Source organism: Misgurnus anguillicaudatus, chromosome 21 (genome assembly GCF_027580225.2).
Source record: "Misgurnus anguillicaudatus chromosome 21, ASM2758022v2, whole genome shotgun sequence".
Lineage (NCBI taxonomy): Eukaryota > Metazoa > Chordata > Actinopteri > Cypriniformes > Cobitidae > Misgurnus > Misgurnus anguillicaudatus.
This window is the reverse complement of record NC_073357.2, coordinates 52,210,397-52,224,722: the sequence shown is the minus strand read 5'-3', so window position 1 is coordinate 52,224,722 and position 14,326 is coordinate 52,210,397. Positions and strand designations below refer to the sequence as shown.

Genomic DNA, 14,326 nt, shown 5'->3' with positions numbered 1-14,326 from the left:
TTCTGCCATGTTCTCAGTGACCTGCTCTTGACCTTTTGGTATTTTTTGTTGCATCTCAATCCAATTTTGGATCCACAATGTACTGGAGCTCTGTCCGATTCTGCCAGTATCTACATGTTGTTTGACCACCTGCTGTGACTATTCAAAGTAGAGACCGCAGGCTGGTTGTAGGCAACATTAGTTCATGAGATTAATTGTGTGCAACATAACTAGTAGCATGTGATGTTAGTTTGTTAATGTGAAGTACAGTATATGTCACCCATTAAACAGGGTGTTGATTACTCTGTCACGTTTCCTTTTCATGTAATAAAATGAATTTTAACGCACTAGTATTTCTGCAATGTATGCTATTTATTGTGCATATATACTGCATCCCATGATGCATTGTGTTCAACCTTGGCACTCTAGTCTCGCATAGCCAGACCTTCAGACTGACAGCAGAAGGTCTGAGGGGCCATGGCCGCTTTGAATAGCCAAGGACCGCCCAATAGGCCACATGACAGATAAAGCGCCATATTTCACTTTTTGTCGAGTCATATTTAGGGTGCGTGGAAATGTCCCCAAAAGTAACAGACTGGTGGGCATTAACAAACATCTTAAAAGTTTCCAACAGCGCTTTACACCGTGAACCTCGCATACTTTAAAGAATCCAGCATTTAGTTGATTGTGATCAGACAGCTTTGGGTTGTGTCCGGGCGGACCATTAAAGAATGCAACATGCACGTCTCCTTGAATCCTGTAGAATTCAACCAATAGGAGGATGACTTTGAATCAGCTGAAGTGTTTCTAGTTAAGTGTGCCTTACATGTGCATGTGACGTCTGAGGCTGATGCTGCGTTCACACCAAACGCGAAAAGAGCGTCTGGCGCGAATTATTTCAATGTTAAGTCAATAATGTAAAGACGCGTTTACGCGCATCTGGAGGTCTCGTGGCACAAATGAGGCATTTAGCGCGGCGCGGTAGATGCGAATTTGCTTTATTCGTGCACACAGTTCGCGCGAATGACGCAAATTAACCCGAAGGCATCTGACGCCCGAGTTGAAAAATTTGAACTTTGGCGTCAATTCACGTCGCGTTAACCAACCAAGATCCTGTTTGCTGCTGTGGCGGCAGGCCCACCCGGAGTCACTCCTTGCCCCTCTGTTACGAAAATTAACCATGGTTTTATTGTGGTAAAAGTGTAGTAACCATGGTTTTTTGGTGTATTGATTACTATCAGCAAAACCATGATTTTACTACACTAACCATGGTTAACTATGGCTTTTGAAAACCATGGTTGTCAAAACTATGGTTATTTTGTGGTTACCATGGTTTTACTACAGTAACCATAGTTTATTGATTCATTTTTGTAAGGGCTCCCACAAGAAGCAGATGTCGCCTCGGACGCGCGTCAGTTTCACTTTTTACATGTGTCTGTTTCGCTCTTGACATGCTTTCAAAATGTTAAATCGGCAAACTAGACGCGGTAGATGCTAATTTGACGCTCTATTCGCGTTTGGTGTGAACGCAGCATGAGAGTACTGGCACTTTAACTTTATTATAACAACATTTTTAATGTTAAAGGGTTAAACTATGGTTACTTTAGAAATGTTAAATTTGTGGTAATCCTGTTTTAACTATAAATCATGGAGTGCATGGTTTTTGGTTTTATTTGCAGGAAAATATTGGTTATATTATAAGAGGAATAGACTTCAGAACTTTGCCAAACATGCAGATGTTACTTAAAAGAAGCAATTCTTTAAATCTGTTTCTTTCTGCATCTTTCCAGATGTTGGCCCAACTGTACATTCCATCAGAGACTTCAATGATTATTATTGCTTCTTGTTGGCCAGAAAACACACCCCAAGGGAAAACAGGTGTGTTCAAAAAGTTATTTTTACACTCTGTTGGGCTACAAAAGTTAAAACAGTTCAGCCCAACCCTTGATAAATAGTTTAAAATGAAACTTGAAGCTCTTAGGGGGCCAGTGTAGAAATTCTGAGAAGCCTGTCATCTGGAAACATCTCAAGTGGTCTGACAACTATCGAAACTGTTTGGGAATGCGTTCTGTGTCAACAGGATAGTCTCAGGACACTTATCAGCATTGGGTATTTCCTGTTTTGCCAATTATTTTTGTCAACATTTTGCCCGTGAACCCAGAGTTAAATTTCTGTTAATTCAAAAGGACAATATTAATTAATAATCATACTATTTATTTTGCACTATATATTAAGCTGATTTTTAAGAAAATTAAGCCTTTTGCACTGTGACATTAATGCAATGACAGCTGTTTTATCCCCAAGTCGTATTGCCTTTATCAAAAAATGTGGTTCACTACAACAATATGCATTAAAGTGCACTTATTTCATTGCTAAAATGCAACGCTATTTTGTGTATTTGGTATAATACAATGTGATTGCGTGGTTTATGGTTAAAAAACACATTTTCCACATACCGTACATTTTTGTAGCTCCAGATTTCACTCTCTTCCTGAAATGCAAAGATTTGAAAAGCTCTGTGTCCCTGATTAGCTAGCTCTGTACGTTGTGATTGGCCTGAATACCTCTGACATCAGCCGGAAATGTGACGCTCCTTAAAGATTCGCTCACAATGCAATGCTAACAAGAGTTAACTGCAGGCAGTGAGTCCGAAGCGGGATGAATTATAATAATGTTGGTCTTCTCTACATCACCAATCCCAGGAAGAAACTGTTGCTTACAATCCGTGTGTTTGTTGTAGTCGAAGAAAAGAGATTTATGTTGGAGACGGTCACTCGTGTCATGGTTTACTTTGGGGTATTTACCTTTTGCATATCGTTAAATGTACTAATACACACCTACACACCAAGGGGCAATAGGTGCTATTTAATTTAATGCATAGAAGTCCCATTATTCTCTTTATTTTTTATTTTTCATTATTTATCATATTCCCTTTTTTAATATCACTGCAGCAAAAATTTGCAGATTGATATAATAGACATATAAATAATAGCACAATGCAAAAATAGAAATTCTCATAATAATAGGATTGCCTTAAATTTTAAAGTTTAAGGAACAGTATGTAAGAAATGTATATCAATTAATGATGAAATGGCCCTGATATGTCCCTAGACATTAAGAAATCATTTTCATTTCAAATACTTTTAACACTGACAACAGTGGTATGCCCTGGATATTGTCATTTAAAAAGTGATGTTTATGTTGTAATTTTGTGTATTGGCACCAGTTGTGTAATTGCAGTACCAGTTTTAGCCACAAGTTTTGTGATTGAAATACCAGTTTTGGCCACAATCCTACATACTGTTCCTTTAATGCAACTGGTTATTCACGTAATTTCAACTTAAATTTTTATGCTAAAACTACAGTATATATTCTATCCTATATACTATAGGCCATATTTAATAATTACACCGTATTTCATGTTTCAAGTAAAGCTAATTTGAAACAAGGCATCATTGCAAAAACATGCTAAAATAAATAATACCTGACTTGACATTTTGCTCTAAAACAAGCTAAAATTGCTTAACTTAATTTGATAAGTTATGTAAAAACACACAGTATGCGACCCTGGACCACAAAACCAGTCATGGGGTAAATTTCTATTTTGTATAGTTTGTTAATGTATAGTTTGTTAGGATAAGACAATATTTGGCCGAGATACTACTGAAAATCTGGAATCTGAGGGTGCAAAAAAATCTAAAATTGAGTAAATCACCTTTAAAGTGGTCCAAATTAAGTAGTTACAGTAGCAACTGCAGCAACTCACAAAAAAGGTTTGGATATATTAACGAAAATTTACAAAGTATCTTTATGAAACATGATCTTAATATTTTTGGCATATAAGAAAAATTGATATTTTGACCAACAAGGTATTTTTGGCTTTTGCTACAAATAAACCCTTACTGGTTTTGTGGTGCTAGATAATTTTTTGCAGCAACATTTTGACACAGTGGTGGTAGCTGATGTCTAATCTACAAATCTGTTTGCATTCAGGTAAACTCTGCAGAAGTGCATGTGTGCTTTGTTTGCCATCCAGTTAGATAACATGAATCTGCAATCTACACAGCAAATACCCAAAGGCATACGACGGAAGATCAGCATCTTTTTTTCTGACTTAGCAGGCTCAAGCTAATTGACTGGCTTTTCTCCAGGAGCTGCTATTTACCAGACTGAGATAGCCTTAAGAACAATATTGAAGGCTTTTTGTATTGAGTATTTTAACAGCTCAGATTTATGATTTGCATTTTTGGAAATGCTGACACCCCCAGCACTAAGTAGGTAACTGTACAATAATGCATCAGTCAGTGGTTGTAGGGCAAGAATTTGTTGCATAAACATTTGCAAAACAAAAGACAACAATTTGGTGTTCCTGTAGCTCAATTGGAATAACTCTGCATTATGCAAATGTCAAACAGTATATTTAATGCAGGGAGCACACATACTGATAATATGTAGTCTTGAAAACGCTGTAAGTTGCTTTGGATTTTTAAAAATAATACAGATAAAAATTTGTGTCTATTTTATGATGAGCATGTACTGACCTGCTGAATTTCTGGACTGACTTAATAACAGGGTACAGTGAAGTGTGACCAACACGTGCTGCGTCCATCAATAATGTAAGAGGCTGCAGTGCTACCAAAAGTCTAAGGACTCATCGCTCATCTTAGCTGTCTTGGGAAACATTCAATTTATCAGGCCTGGACAATATAACCTTGAGCAAACACACAGTGGCACAATAATACAGTGCATGCATACAGTACATACATTACATTCATTATATGATTTTTAATTCACTACTGTTTTATATGCATACCACAAACAGTTTATGTTTTAAAACTTTCTTTATTAAATAGTTTAATTAATGTGTTTACGTCACCATATACATACTGTATGTACAGTACATCTCAACATTGATATATTTTGGCAAGCCGATCAAGTTGTTTGGGGTACATTAGATGTATATAAAAAGAAAAGCAGATACTTTGTATAATTCGTTAAAGTATTTGTTACAAAACATGCTTATTTTTGGGGGGAGAATTCTATTCTGGAATCAATAAACTATTTACTTAGTTTTTTCAATACATTAAAGAAATATCATTAATCTGACTGATTCAACTATTCAACAGTGACATTCAGAGAAAGTGCAACCTTTATTCCAGTGACAATGCAGCTCACAAAAACAATGATAGGCCTGATGCTCAGAGGTCGTCGGACTCTGGGACAAATGTGCAAGACATGGATGATACAGGCTCCAGGTGCACACTGGGAAGTATCAGGGGCTCGCTCTCATTAGCCCAGCCTGAGGCCGTTCTGTTGAAGGTAGGCCGTTTGATCACGGGGTCAGCTACAGGTTTTTTGGTTAAGGGACTGGGAAGGCCCAGGTCCACTTCAGGAGATTTTACGGGGACTCTGGGTGCCTTGCCAAAGCCACCGAATGGAATAGCCACCCTTGAATTGAAAGATTGACAGGTCATGTTAAGTGTTCAGCACTAAGAAAATGAAGAGATTAAATGTTTTTGTTAGGTCAAGAAACCCCAATTGAAACGTTTGCTGCAACTGCACTATAAAAAATTATTTTGTGGCTTAGTAAATTTACTTGAGTAAATTCTATTAAAAAAAAAATTATTCTTTTTTTAATCCAAAGTTTAGTAAAAATAACACAAAAAAGTGAGTAATTCTAAATGAACATGTTATTCAATAAATTCAACTAAATTTTATCATGTAAAATTTGTAATAAGGAGATTAAATTAATAATTTTTGGTTGAAACTACTTAAATTATTTTAGCAAATATAACTACTTAAATTATTTTAGCAAATATAACTAACTAGGCAGTGGACAAAAAAAATAATCTGCTGGATTTACTTAAAAATATAGTGCAGAATTTTAGCATCCACTTTTTGCTTAAATTATTTAAAACTTACTTTAAAAAATTGCAATTGCTTAAATGGTTTTAAGGTTCAATGTAAAACTTACTTAAAAAAGTGGAAGCAAAAATAATGCCCTATATTTGAATTATTTTTAATAAATACAGCGGATTATTTTTTTTTAGCTCAAATGCTGATCTTGCATTAGTAGCAAGATCAAGGGTTAGATTCCCAGAGAACATAAATACCGACTGAATATACTGTAAGTCAGTGGTTCTCAAACTTTTTCTGTGTGCGGCCCCCCTTGTATACAGTGCATTTGTTTGTGCCCCCCCCCCCAAAGAAGATTTGTTCTAAAATGTAACATTTTAATTAAACAAAACATATAAAATTATTCAAAGTAGGGCTATTGGTTAGTAGCCTTATATATTTTTTGGTTTAATTACACAGAATTCATTCATGTATTTTATAAAATGTCATAAAACATGGGCCCCCCTAGCATCATCTCGCGGCCCCCAGTTTGAGAACCACTGCTGTAAGTTACTTTGGAAAAAGGCCAAATGCATAAATATAAATTTAAAAAGATTGCAAATTAATTTACAGTAATTAATTTACCTAATGCTTAGATAATGTACATGTTTATGTAACATGAAAATATATAAACAACATGTATATTACTAAAACAAATCATGTATACTGCAGTTATTCAAATGCCTTGGAAGTTTAAAGCAGTCATACAAACCTGTTGAAGCTCTTATATTGAGGTATCTCATGTTTGGGTTCGGGTTCAGGCATGTTGGTGATCAGTGTATCAGCCAGAGAGGGGTTTTTAATGAGGGCCTGTTCCCAGGGGGACTGATAGACTCTGGGCATAGCTGTGCGGTTGAACTTCTCTGTTGGAACATCCTTCAAAGGACCAACATAACCTTGTGGGGAAATAAAGTAAAGCCTATGAATCCATGATGGCCCAATGAATGCCACTTGGACTTTAGACTTATCAACAAGTTAGTCAATAAGAAAAAAAAGCAGATTAAATGGGTGTTAGAATCAAATACAAGACAACAATTAAAACTGCAAGCAGTGATGGAAGGGCCCTCGCACTCATGTGCACCGCCACTCTATGGCCTTAGTAAAGCAATAAACCAGGGGGATTGAAATTTCCGTGGATAAATATAGGTGGATATTCAAAGGAACTTTGAAGTGCCACTACTCCTTTATGCAGCAGGTGGCGCTATGATTGTAATTGATTGTTGTAACATTGATGTGTTGAGGCCAGGACCCTTGTCAAACGTATGATGTCTGTGACAGGTCGGACATTGCATGTCTGAGTTACAACAGCTTTCTCATGACGAAAAATCAAACTTTGACAGGCCACAACGGACACGCCCCTTTAACGAAATGTCAAGATCTTCACAATTTATCATTGTGAAGTCCCTAAGTTCAGACTGACCAAATATGATGATGATCTGAATACATTTCAATGAGCAGTAAATCACAGTGTAAAACATGTCATTTCCTGCTTCCAGCAGGTGGCGCTATAACTTTTACTGAATATTGCCATGTTGATGTGTTCAGGACAGGACAAATATCAAACTTGTGAAGCGTGGGTCAGATTGGACATTTTAAACCTGAGTTAGAACAACTTCCTGTTTCATTGAGAAACACAGAAATTTGGCAAGCCGCCACATACACACCCTCCATTGAAATGTCAAGATCTCCGCAATTTAGCATTGCAAAGCCCTTTAGATGACACTCACCAAATATGATGATTATCTGATTAAATTTATAGGAGGAGTTCGTTAAAATACGAAGGCCAGAAATGGCAAAATTTGCACTCAAATTACAGAGAAAATTCAAAATGGCTGACTTCCTGTGGGGTTAAGAGCTTTGCTCCAAGAGACTTTTTTGTAGGTCTTGGGGTGATACATGATCCTACCGCATTTCGTATCTGTGCGATTAACGTAGCGGGGGGGCTGCTCTACTGAATTTTTGTAGGTGGCGCTATAGAGCCATTTTAACACCCCAAGTTCTAAAGCCTATATCACATGAAAATATTCGCCACTTTTGACACGTGTGCAACATTTCATGACTTTTTGAGCTCGTTTAGGCTGTCAAAAATGGGATTCATTTAGCGATACTTTGCGAGGCCGCAACGGACACGCCCTTTAACGAAAAGTCAAGGTCGTTGCTATTTATCATCACACAAGGTCTTGAGATTAGACTGATGAAATATGATGTTGATATGGTTAAATCTCTAAGAGCAGGAAGTCACAGCATAAAAGGTGGTATTTCCTGCTGCCTCTAGGTGGCGCTATGACTGATACTGAATTATGCCATGTTGATGTGTTCAGGCCGGGACCCTTATGAAACGTGTGAAGTTGGGGGCAGATCGGACTATGTATGTCTGAATTACAACAGCTTCCTGTTTCATGGTGAAACATCACACTTTGCCAGGCTGCCACGGACACGCCCTTCAACGAAAAGTCAAGATCTTTGCAATTTATCACCGCAACAGGCTTAACATCAGTCAGACCAAATATGATGATGATTTGATTAAATCTATAAGAGCAGTAAATCACAGCGTAAAACATGGCATTTCCTCCTACCTCTAGGTGGCGCTATGAGTGAAGTTGAATATTGGCATTGAAATGTGTTCAGGCCAAGACCCTTATCAAACGTATAAAGCGTGGGGCAGATTGGACATTGTATGCCTGAGTTAGAGCCACTTCCTGTTTCATGGCGAAAATGCAGAAATTTGTCAGGCCGCCACGGACACCCCCTCTGACGAAAAGTCAAGATCTCCGCAATTTAACATCGCAAAGGCCTTTAGATGAGATTGACCAAATATGACGATGAACGGATTAAATCTGTAGGAGGAGTTCGTTAAAGTATGAAGCCTGGAAATGACCAAATTTGCACAAAAATCAAGGCAAAAATTAAAAATGGCGGACTTCCTGTTGGGTTTAGAGCTTCGCTCCAAGAGACTTTTTTGTAGGTCTGGGGGTGATAGATGATCCTACCAAATTTCGTATCTGTACGTTTTTCGTAGCGGGGGGGCTGTTCTCTTGAAATTTTGCAGGTGGCGCTATCGAGCCATTTCTACACGCCCACTTCTGGCGCCTATACCACATGTAAATTTTCGCCACTTCTGACATGTGTGCAAAATTTCATGAGTTTTTGAGCATGTTTCGCCCCTCAAAAATGCGATTCACTTTGGAGAAGAAGAAGAATAAATAATAATTAAAGCTGCAAGCAGCGATGGAAGGGCCCTCGCACGCATATGCACCGCTACCCTATGGAATTAGTAAAGCAGTAAACCAAGGGGGTATAAATTAAAGTGGGTAAATACAGCTGGATATTCAAAGGGAAACTGGTGTGCCACACCGCCTGTGTGCAGCAGGTGGCGCTATGATGGTACCTGATTATTGTTATATTGACGTGTTCAGGCCGGGACCCTTATCAAACGTGTGAAGTCTGAAGCAGATCGGATAATGTATGCCTGAATTACAACAGCTTCCTGTTTCATGTCAAAACATCTCACTTTGCCAGGCCGCCACGGACACGCACTTCAACGAAAAGTCAAGATCTTCGCAATTTATCACGGCAAAGGGCTTAACATCAGTCTGACCAAATATGATGATGATTTGATTAAATCTCTAAGAGTAGTAAATCACAGCGTAAAACATGGCATTTCCTGCTACCTCTAGGTGGCGCTAGGACTGAAGCTGAATATTGGCATTGAAATGTGTTCAGGCCGAGACTCTTATCAAACATGTGAAGTGTGGGGCAGATTGGACATTGTATGCCTGAGTTAGAACAACTTCCTGTTTCATGGCGAAAACGCTGAATTTTGTCAGGCCGCCACGGACACACCCTCCAACGAAAAGTCAAAAGCTCCGCAATTTAACATCGCAAAGGCCTTTAGATCAGATTGACCAAATATGATGATGATCTGATAAAATCTCTAGGAGGAGTTCGTTAAAGTACGAAGGCGGGAAATGACAAAATTTGCACAGAAATCACAGCGAAAAATCAAAATGGCCGACTTCCTGTGGGGTTTAGAGCTTCGCTCAAAGAGACTTTTTTGTAGGTCTTGGGGTGATACATGATCCTACCAAATTTCGTATCTGTACGTTTTTCGTAGTGGGGGGACTGTTCTTTTGAAATTTTGCAGGTGGCGCTATTGAGCCATTTCTACACGCCCACTTCTGGCGCCTATGCCACATGTACATTTTCGCCACTTCTGACGTGTTTGCAAAATTTCATGAGTTTTCGAGTATGTTTAGGCCCTCAAAAATGCGATTCACTTTGGAGAAGAAACGGAATAATAATAATAATAATAATAATAATAATAATAAACCGAGCAAAAACAATAGGGTCCTCACACTGGTGTGCTCGGGCCCTAATTAAAGCTGCAAGCAGCGATGGAAGGGCCCTCGCACGCATGTGCACCGCTACCCTATGGCATTAGTAAAGCAGTGAACCAGGGGGATATGAATTAAAGTGGGTAAATACAGGTGGATATTCAAAGGGAAACTGATGTGCCACACCGCCTGTGTGCAGCAGGTGGTGCTATGACTGAAGCTGAATATTGGCATTGAAATGTGTTCAGGCCAAGAACCTTATCAAACATGTAAAGTCTGGGGCAGATCGAACAATGTATGTCTGAATTACAACAGCTTCCTGTTTCATGGCGAAACATCACACTTTGCCAGGCCGCCACGGACACGCCCTTCAACGAAAAGTCAAGATATTCACAATTTATCACCGCAGAGGGCTTTACATCAATCTAACCAAATATGATGATGATTTGATTAAATCTCTAAGAGCAGTAAATCATAGTGTAAAACATGGTATTTCCTGCTACCTCTAGATGGCGCTATGACTGAAGCTGAATATTGGCATTGAAATGTGTTCAGGCCAAGACCCTAATCAAACATGTGAAGCGTGGGGCAGATTGGACATTGTATGCATGAGTTAGAGCCACTTCCTGTTTCATGGCGAAAATGCCGAAATTTGTCAGGCCGCCACGGACACACCCTCCAACGAAAAGTCAAGATCTCCGCAATTTAACATCGCAAAGGCCTTTAGATGAGATTGACCAAATATGACGATGATCGGATTAAATCTGTAGGAGGAGTTCGTTAAGGTATGAAGGCTGGAAATTACCAAATTTGCACAAAAATCAAGGCAAAAATTCAAAATGGCAGACTTCCTGTGGGGTTTAGAGCTTCGCTCCAAGAGACTTTTTTGTAGGTCTTGGGGTGATAGATGATCCTACCAAATTTCGTATCTGTACATTTTTCGTAGCGGGGGGGCTGTTCGCTTGAAATTTTGCAGGTGGCGCTATCGAGCCATTTCTACATGCCCACTTCTGGCGCCTATGCCACATGTAAATTTTCGCCACTTTTGACATGTGTGCAACGTTTTATGACTTTTTGGGCTTGTTTAGCCTGTCAAAAATGCGATTCATTTACCGATACTTTGCGAGGCCGCCACGGACACGCCCTTTAATGAAAAGTCAAGGTCGTTGCTTTTTATCATCACACAAGGTCTTGAGATTACACTGGTGAAATATGATGTTGATATGGTTAAATATCTAAGAGCAGTAAATCACAGCGTAAAACATGGTATTTCCTGCTGCCTCTAGGTGGCGCTATGAGTGTTACTGAATTATGCCATGTTGATGTGTTCAGGCCTGGACCCTTATCAAACGTGTGAAGTCAGGGTTAGATCGGACATTGTATGCCTGAGTTATAACAACTTCCTGTTTCATGGCGAAACATCACACTTTGCCAGGCCGCCACGGACACGCCCTTCAACGAAAAGTCAAGATCTTCGCAATTTATCAAGGAAAAGGGCTTAACATCAGTCAGACCAAATATGATGATGATTTGATTAAATCTCTAAGAGCAGTAAATCAGAGCATAAAACATGGTATTTCCTCCTACCTCTAGGTGGCGCTATGACTGAAGCTGAATATTGGCATTGAAATGTGTTCAGGCCAAGACCCTTATCAAACGTATGAAGCGTGGGGCAGATTGGACATTGTATGCCTGAGTTAGAGCCACTTCCTGTTTCATGGCGAAAATGCCGAAATTTGTCAGGCCGCCACGGACACACCCTCTGACGAAAAGTCAAGATCTCCGCAATTTAACATCGCAAAGGCCTTTAGATGAGATTGACCAAATATGACGATGATCGGATTAAATCTGTAGGAGGAGTTCGTTAAAGTATGAAGGCAGGAAATGACCAAATTTGCACAAAAATCAAGGCAAAAATTCAAAATGGCGGACTTCCTGTTGGGTTTAGAGCTTTGCTCCAAGAGACTTTTTTGTAGGTCTTTGGGTGATAGATGATCCTACCAAATTTCGTATCTGTACGTTTTTCGTAGTGGGGGGGCTGTTCTCTTGAAATTTTGCAGGTGGCGCTATCGAGCCATTTCTACACGCCCACTTCTGGCGCCTATGCCACATGTAAATTTTCGCCACTCCTGACATGTGTGCAAAATTTCATGAGTTTTCGAGCATGTTTCGCCCCTCAAAAATGCGATTCACTTTGGAGAAGAAGAAGAATAAATAATAATTAAAGCTGCAAGCAGCGATGGAAGGGCCCTCGCACGCATGTGCACCGCTACCCTATGGCATTAGTAAAGCAGTGAACCAGGGGGATATGAATTAAAGTGGGTAAATATAGGTAGATATTCAAAGGAAATGTGCAGCAGGTGGCGCTATGACTGTACATGATTATTATTATATTGACGTGTTCAGGCCGGGACCCTTAACACACGTGTGAAGTCTCGAGCAGATCGAACAATGTATGTCTGAATTACAACAGCTTTCTGTTTCATGGCGAAACATCACACTTTGCCAGGCCGCCACGGACACGCCCTTCAACGAAAAGTCAAGATCTTCTGAATATATCATATTAAAGTCCTTAAGATCAGTATTACCAAAAATGATGATGATTTGATTAAATATCTAAGAGCAGTAAATCACAGCGTAAAACATGTAATTTCCTGCAACCTCTAGGTGGCGCTATGATTAAAGCTGAATATTGGCATTGAAATGTGTTCAGGCCAAGACCCTTATCAAACTTGTGAAGCATGGGGCAGATTGGACATTGTATGCCTGAGTTAGAGCCACTTCCTGTTTCATGGCGAAAATGCCGAAATTTGTCAGGCTGCCACGGACACACCCTCTAACGAAAAGTCAAGATCTCCGCAATTTAACATCGCAAAGGCCTTTAGATGACATTGACCAAATATGACGATGATCAGATTAAATCTGTAGGAGGAGTTCGTTAAAGTATGAAGCCTGGAAATGACCAAATTTGCCCAGAAATCACAGCAAAAATTCAAAATGGCCGACTTCCTGTGGGGTTTAGAGCTTAGCTTCAAGAGACTTTTTTGTAAGTCTTGGGGTGATAGATGATCCTACCAAATTTCATATCTGTATGTTTTTCGTAGTGGGGGGGCTGTTCTTTTGAAATTTTGCAGGTGGCGCTATCGAGCCATTTCTACACGCCCACTTCTGGCGCCTATGCCACATGTAAATTTTCGCCACTTCTGACGTGTGTGCAACGTTTTATGACTTTTTGGGCTTGTTTAGCCTGTCAAAAATGCGATTCATTTAGCGATACTTGGCGAGGCCGCCATGGACACGCCCTTTAATGAAAAGTCAAGGTCGTTGTTTTTTATCATCACACAAGGTCTTGAGATTACACTGGTGAAATATGATGTTGATATGGTTAAATATCTAAGAGCAGTAAATCACAGCGTAAAACATGGTATTTCCTGCTGCCTCTAGGTGGCGCTATGAGTGTTACTGAATTATGCCATGTTGATGTGTTCAGGCCTGGACCCTTATCAAACGTGTGAAGTCAGGGGCAGATCGGACATTGTATGCCTGAGTTATAACAACTTCCTGTTTCATGGCGAAACATCACACTTTGCCAGGCCGCCACGGACACGCCCTTCAACGAAAAGTCAAGATCTTCGCAATTTATCAAGGAAAAGGGCTTAACATCAGTCAGACCAAATATGATGATGATTTGATTAAATCTCTAAGAGCAGTAAATCAGAGCATAAAACATGGTATTTCCTCCTACCTCTAGGTGGCGCTATGAGTGAAGTTGAATATTGGCATTGAAATGTGTTCAGGCCAAGACCCTTATCAAACGTATGAAGCGTGGGCCAGATTGGACATTGTATGCCTGAGTTAGAGCCACTTCCTGTTTCATGGCGAAAATGCCGAAATTTGTCAGGCCGCCACGGACACACCCTCTGACGAAAAGTCAAGATCTCCGCAATTTAACATCGCAAAGGCCTTTAGATGAGATTGACCAAATATGACGATGATCGGATTAAATCTGTAGGAGGAGTTCGTTAAAGTATGAAGGCTGGAAATGACCAAATTTGCACAAAAATCAAGGCAAAAATTCAAAATGGCCGACTTCCTGTTGGGTTTAGAGCTTCGCTCCA

At 39.6% G+C, this 14,326-nt stretch overlaps 1 protein-coding gene across 2 annotated transcripts in view; it reads right to left on the bottom strand.

The window, feature by feature from the left end:
- Window positions 1-4,801: 4,801 nt before the first annotated feature.
- myoz2a (myozenin 2a) overlaps window positions 4,802-14,326 on the bottom strand; it is a 59,235-nt gene continuing 49,710 nt past the window's right edge. For both annotated transcript variants that reach the window (XM_055212646.2, XM_055212655.2), the window contains 2 exons: window positions 6,587-6,770; window positions 4,802-5,427 (listed from right to left, as the gene is read on the bottom strand). In XM_055212646.2, the coding sequence (XP_055068621.2) occupies window positions 5,178-5,427; window positions 6,587-6,770 (434 nt within the window). In that variant the 3' untranslated portion in view covers window positions 4,802-5,177. The remainder of the gene's footprint in view (window positions 5,428-6,586; window positions 6,771-14,326) is intronic.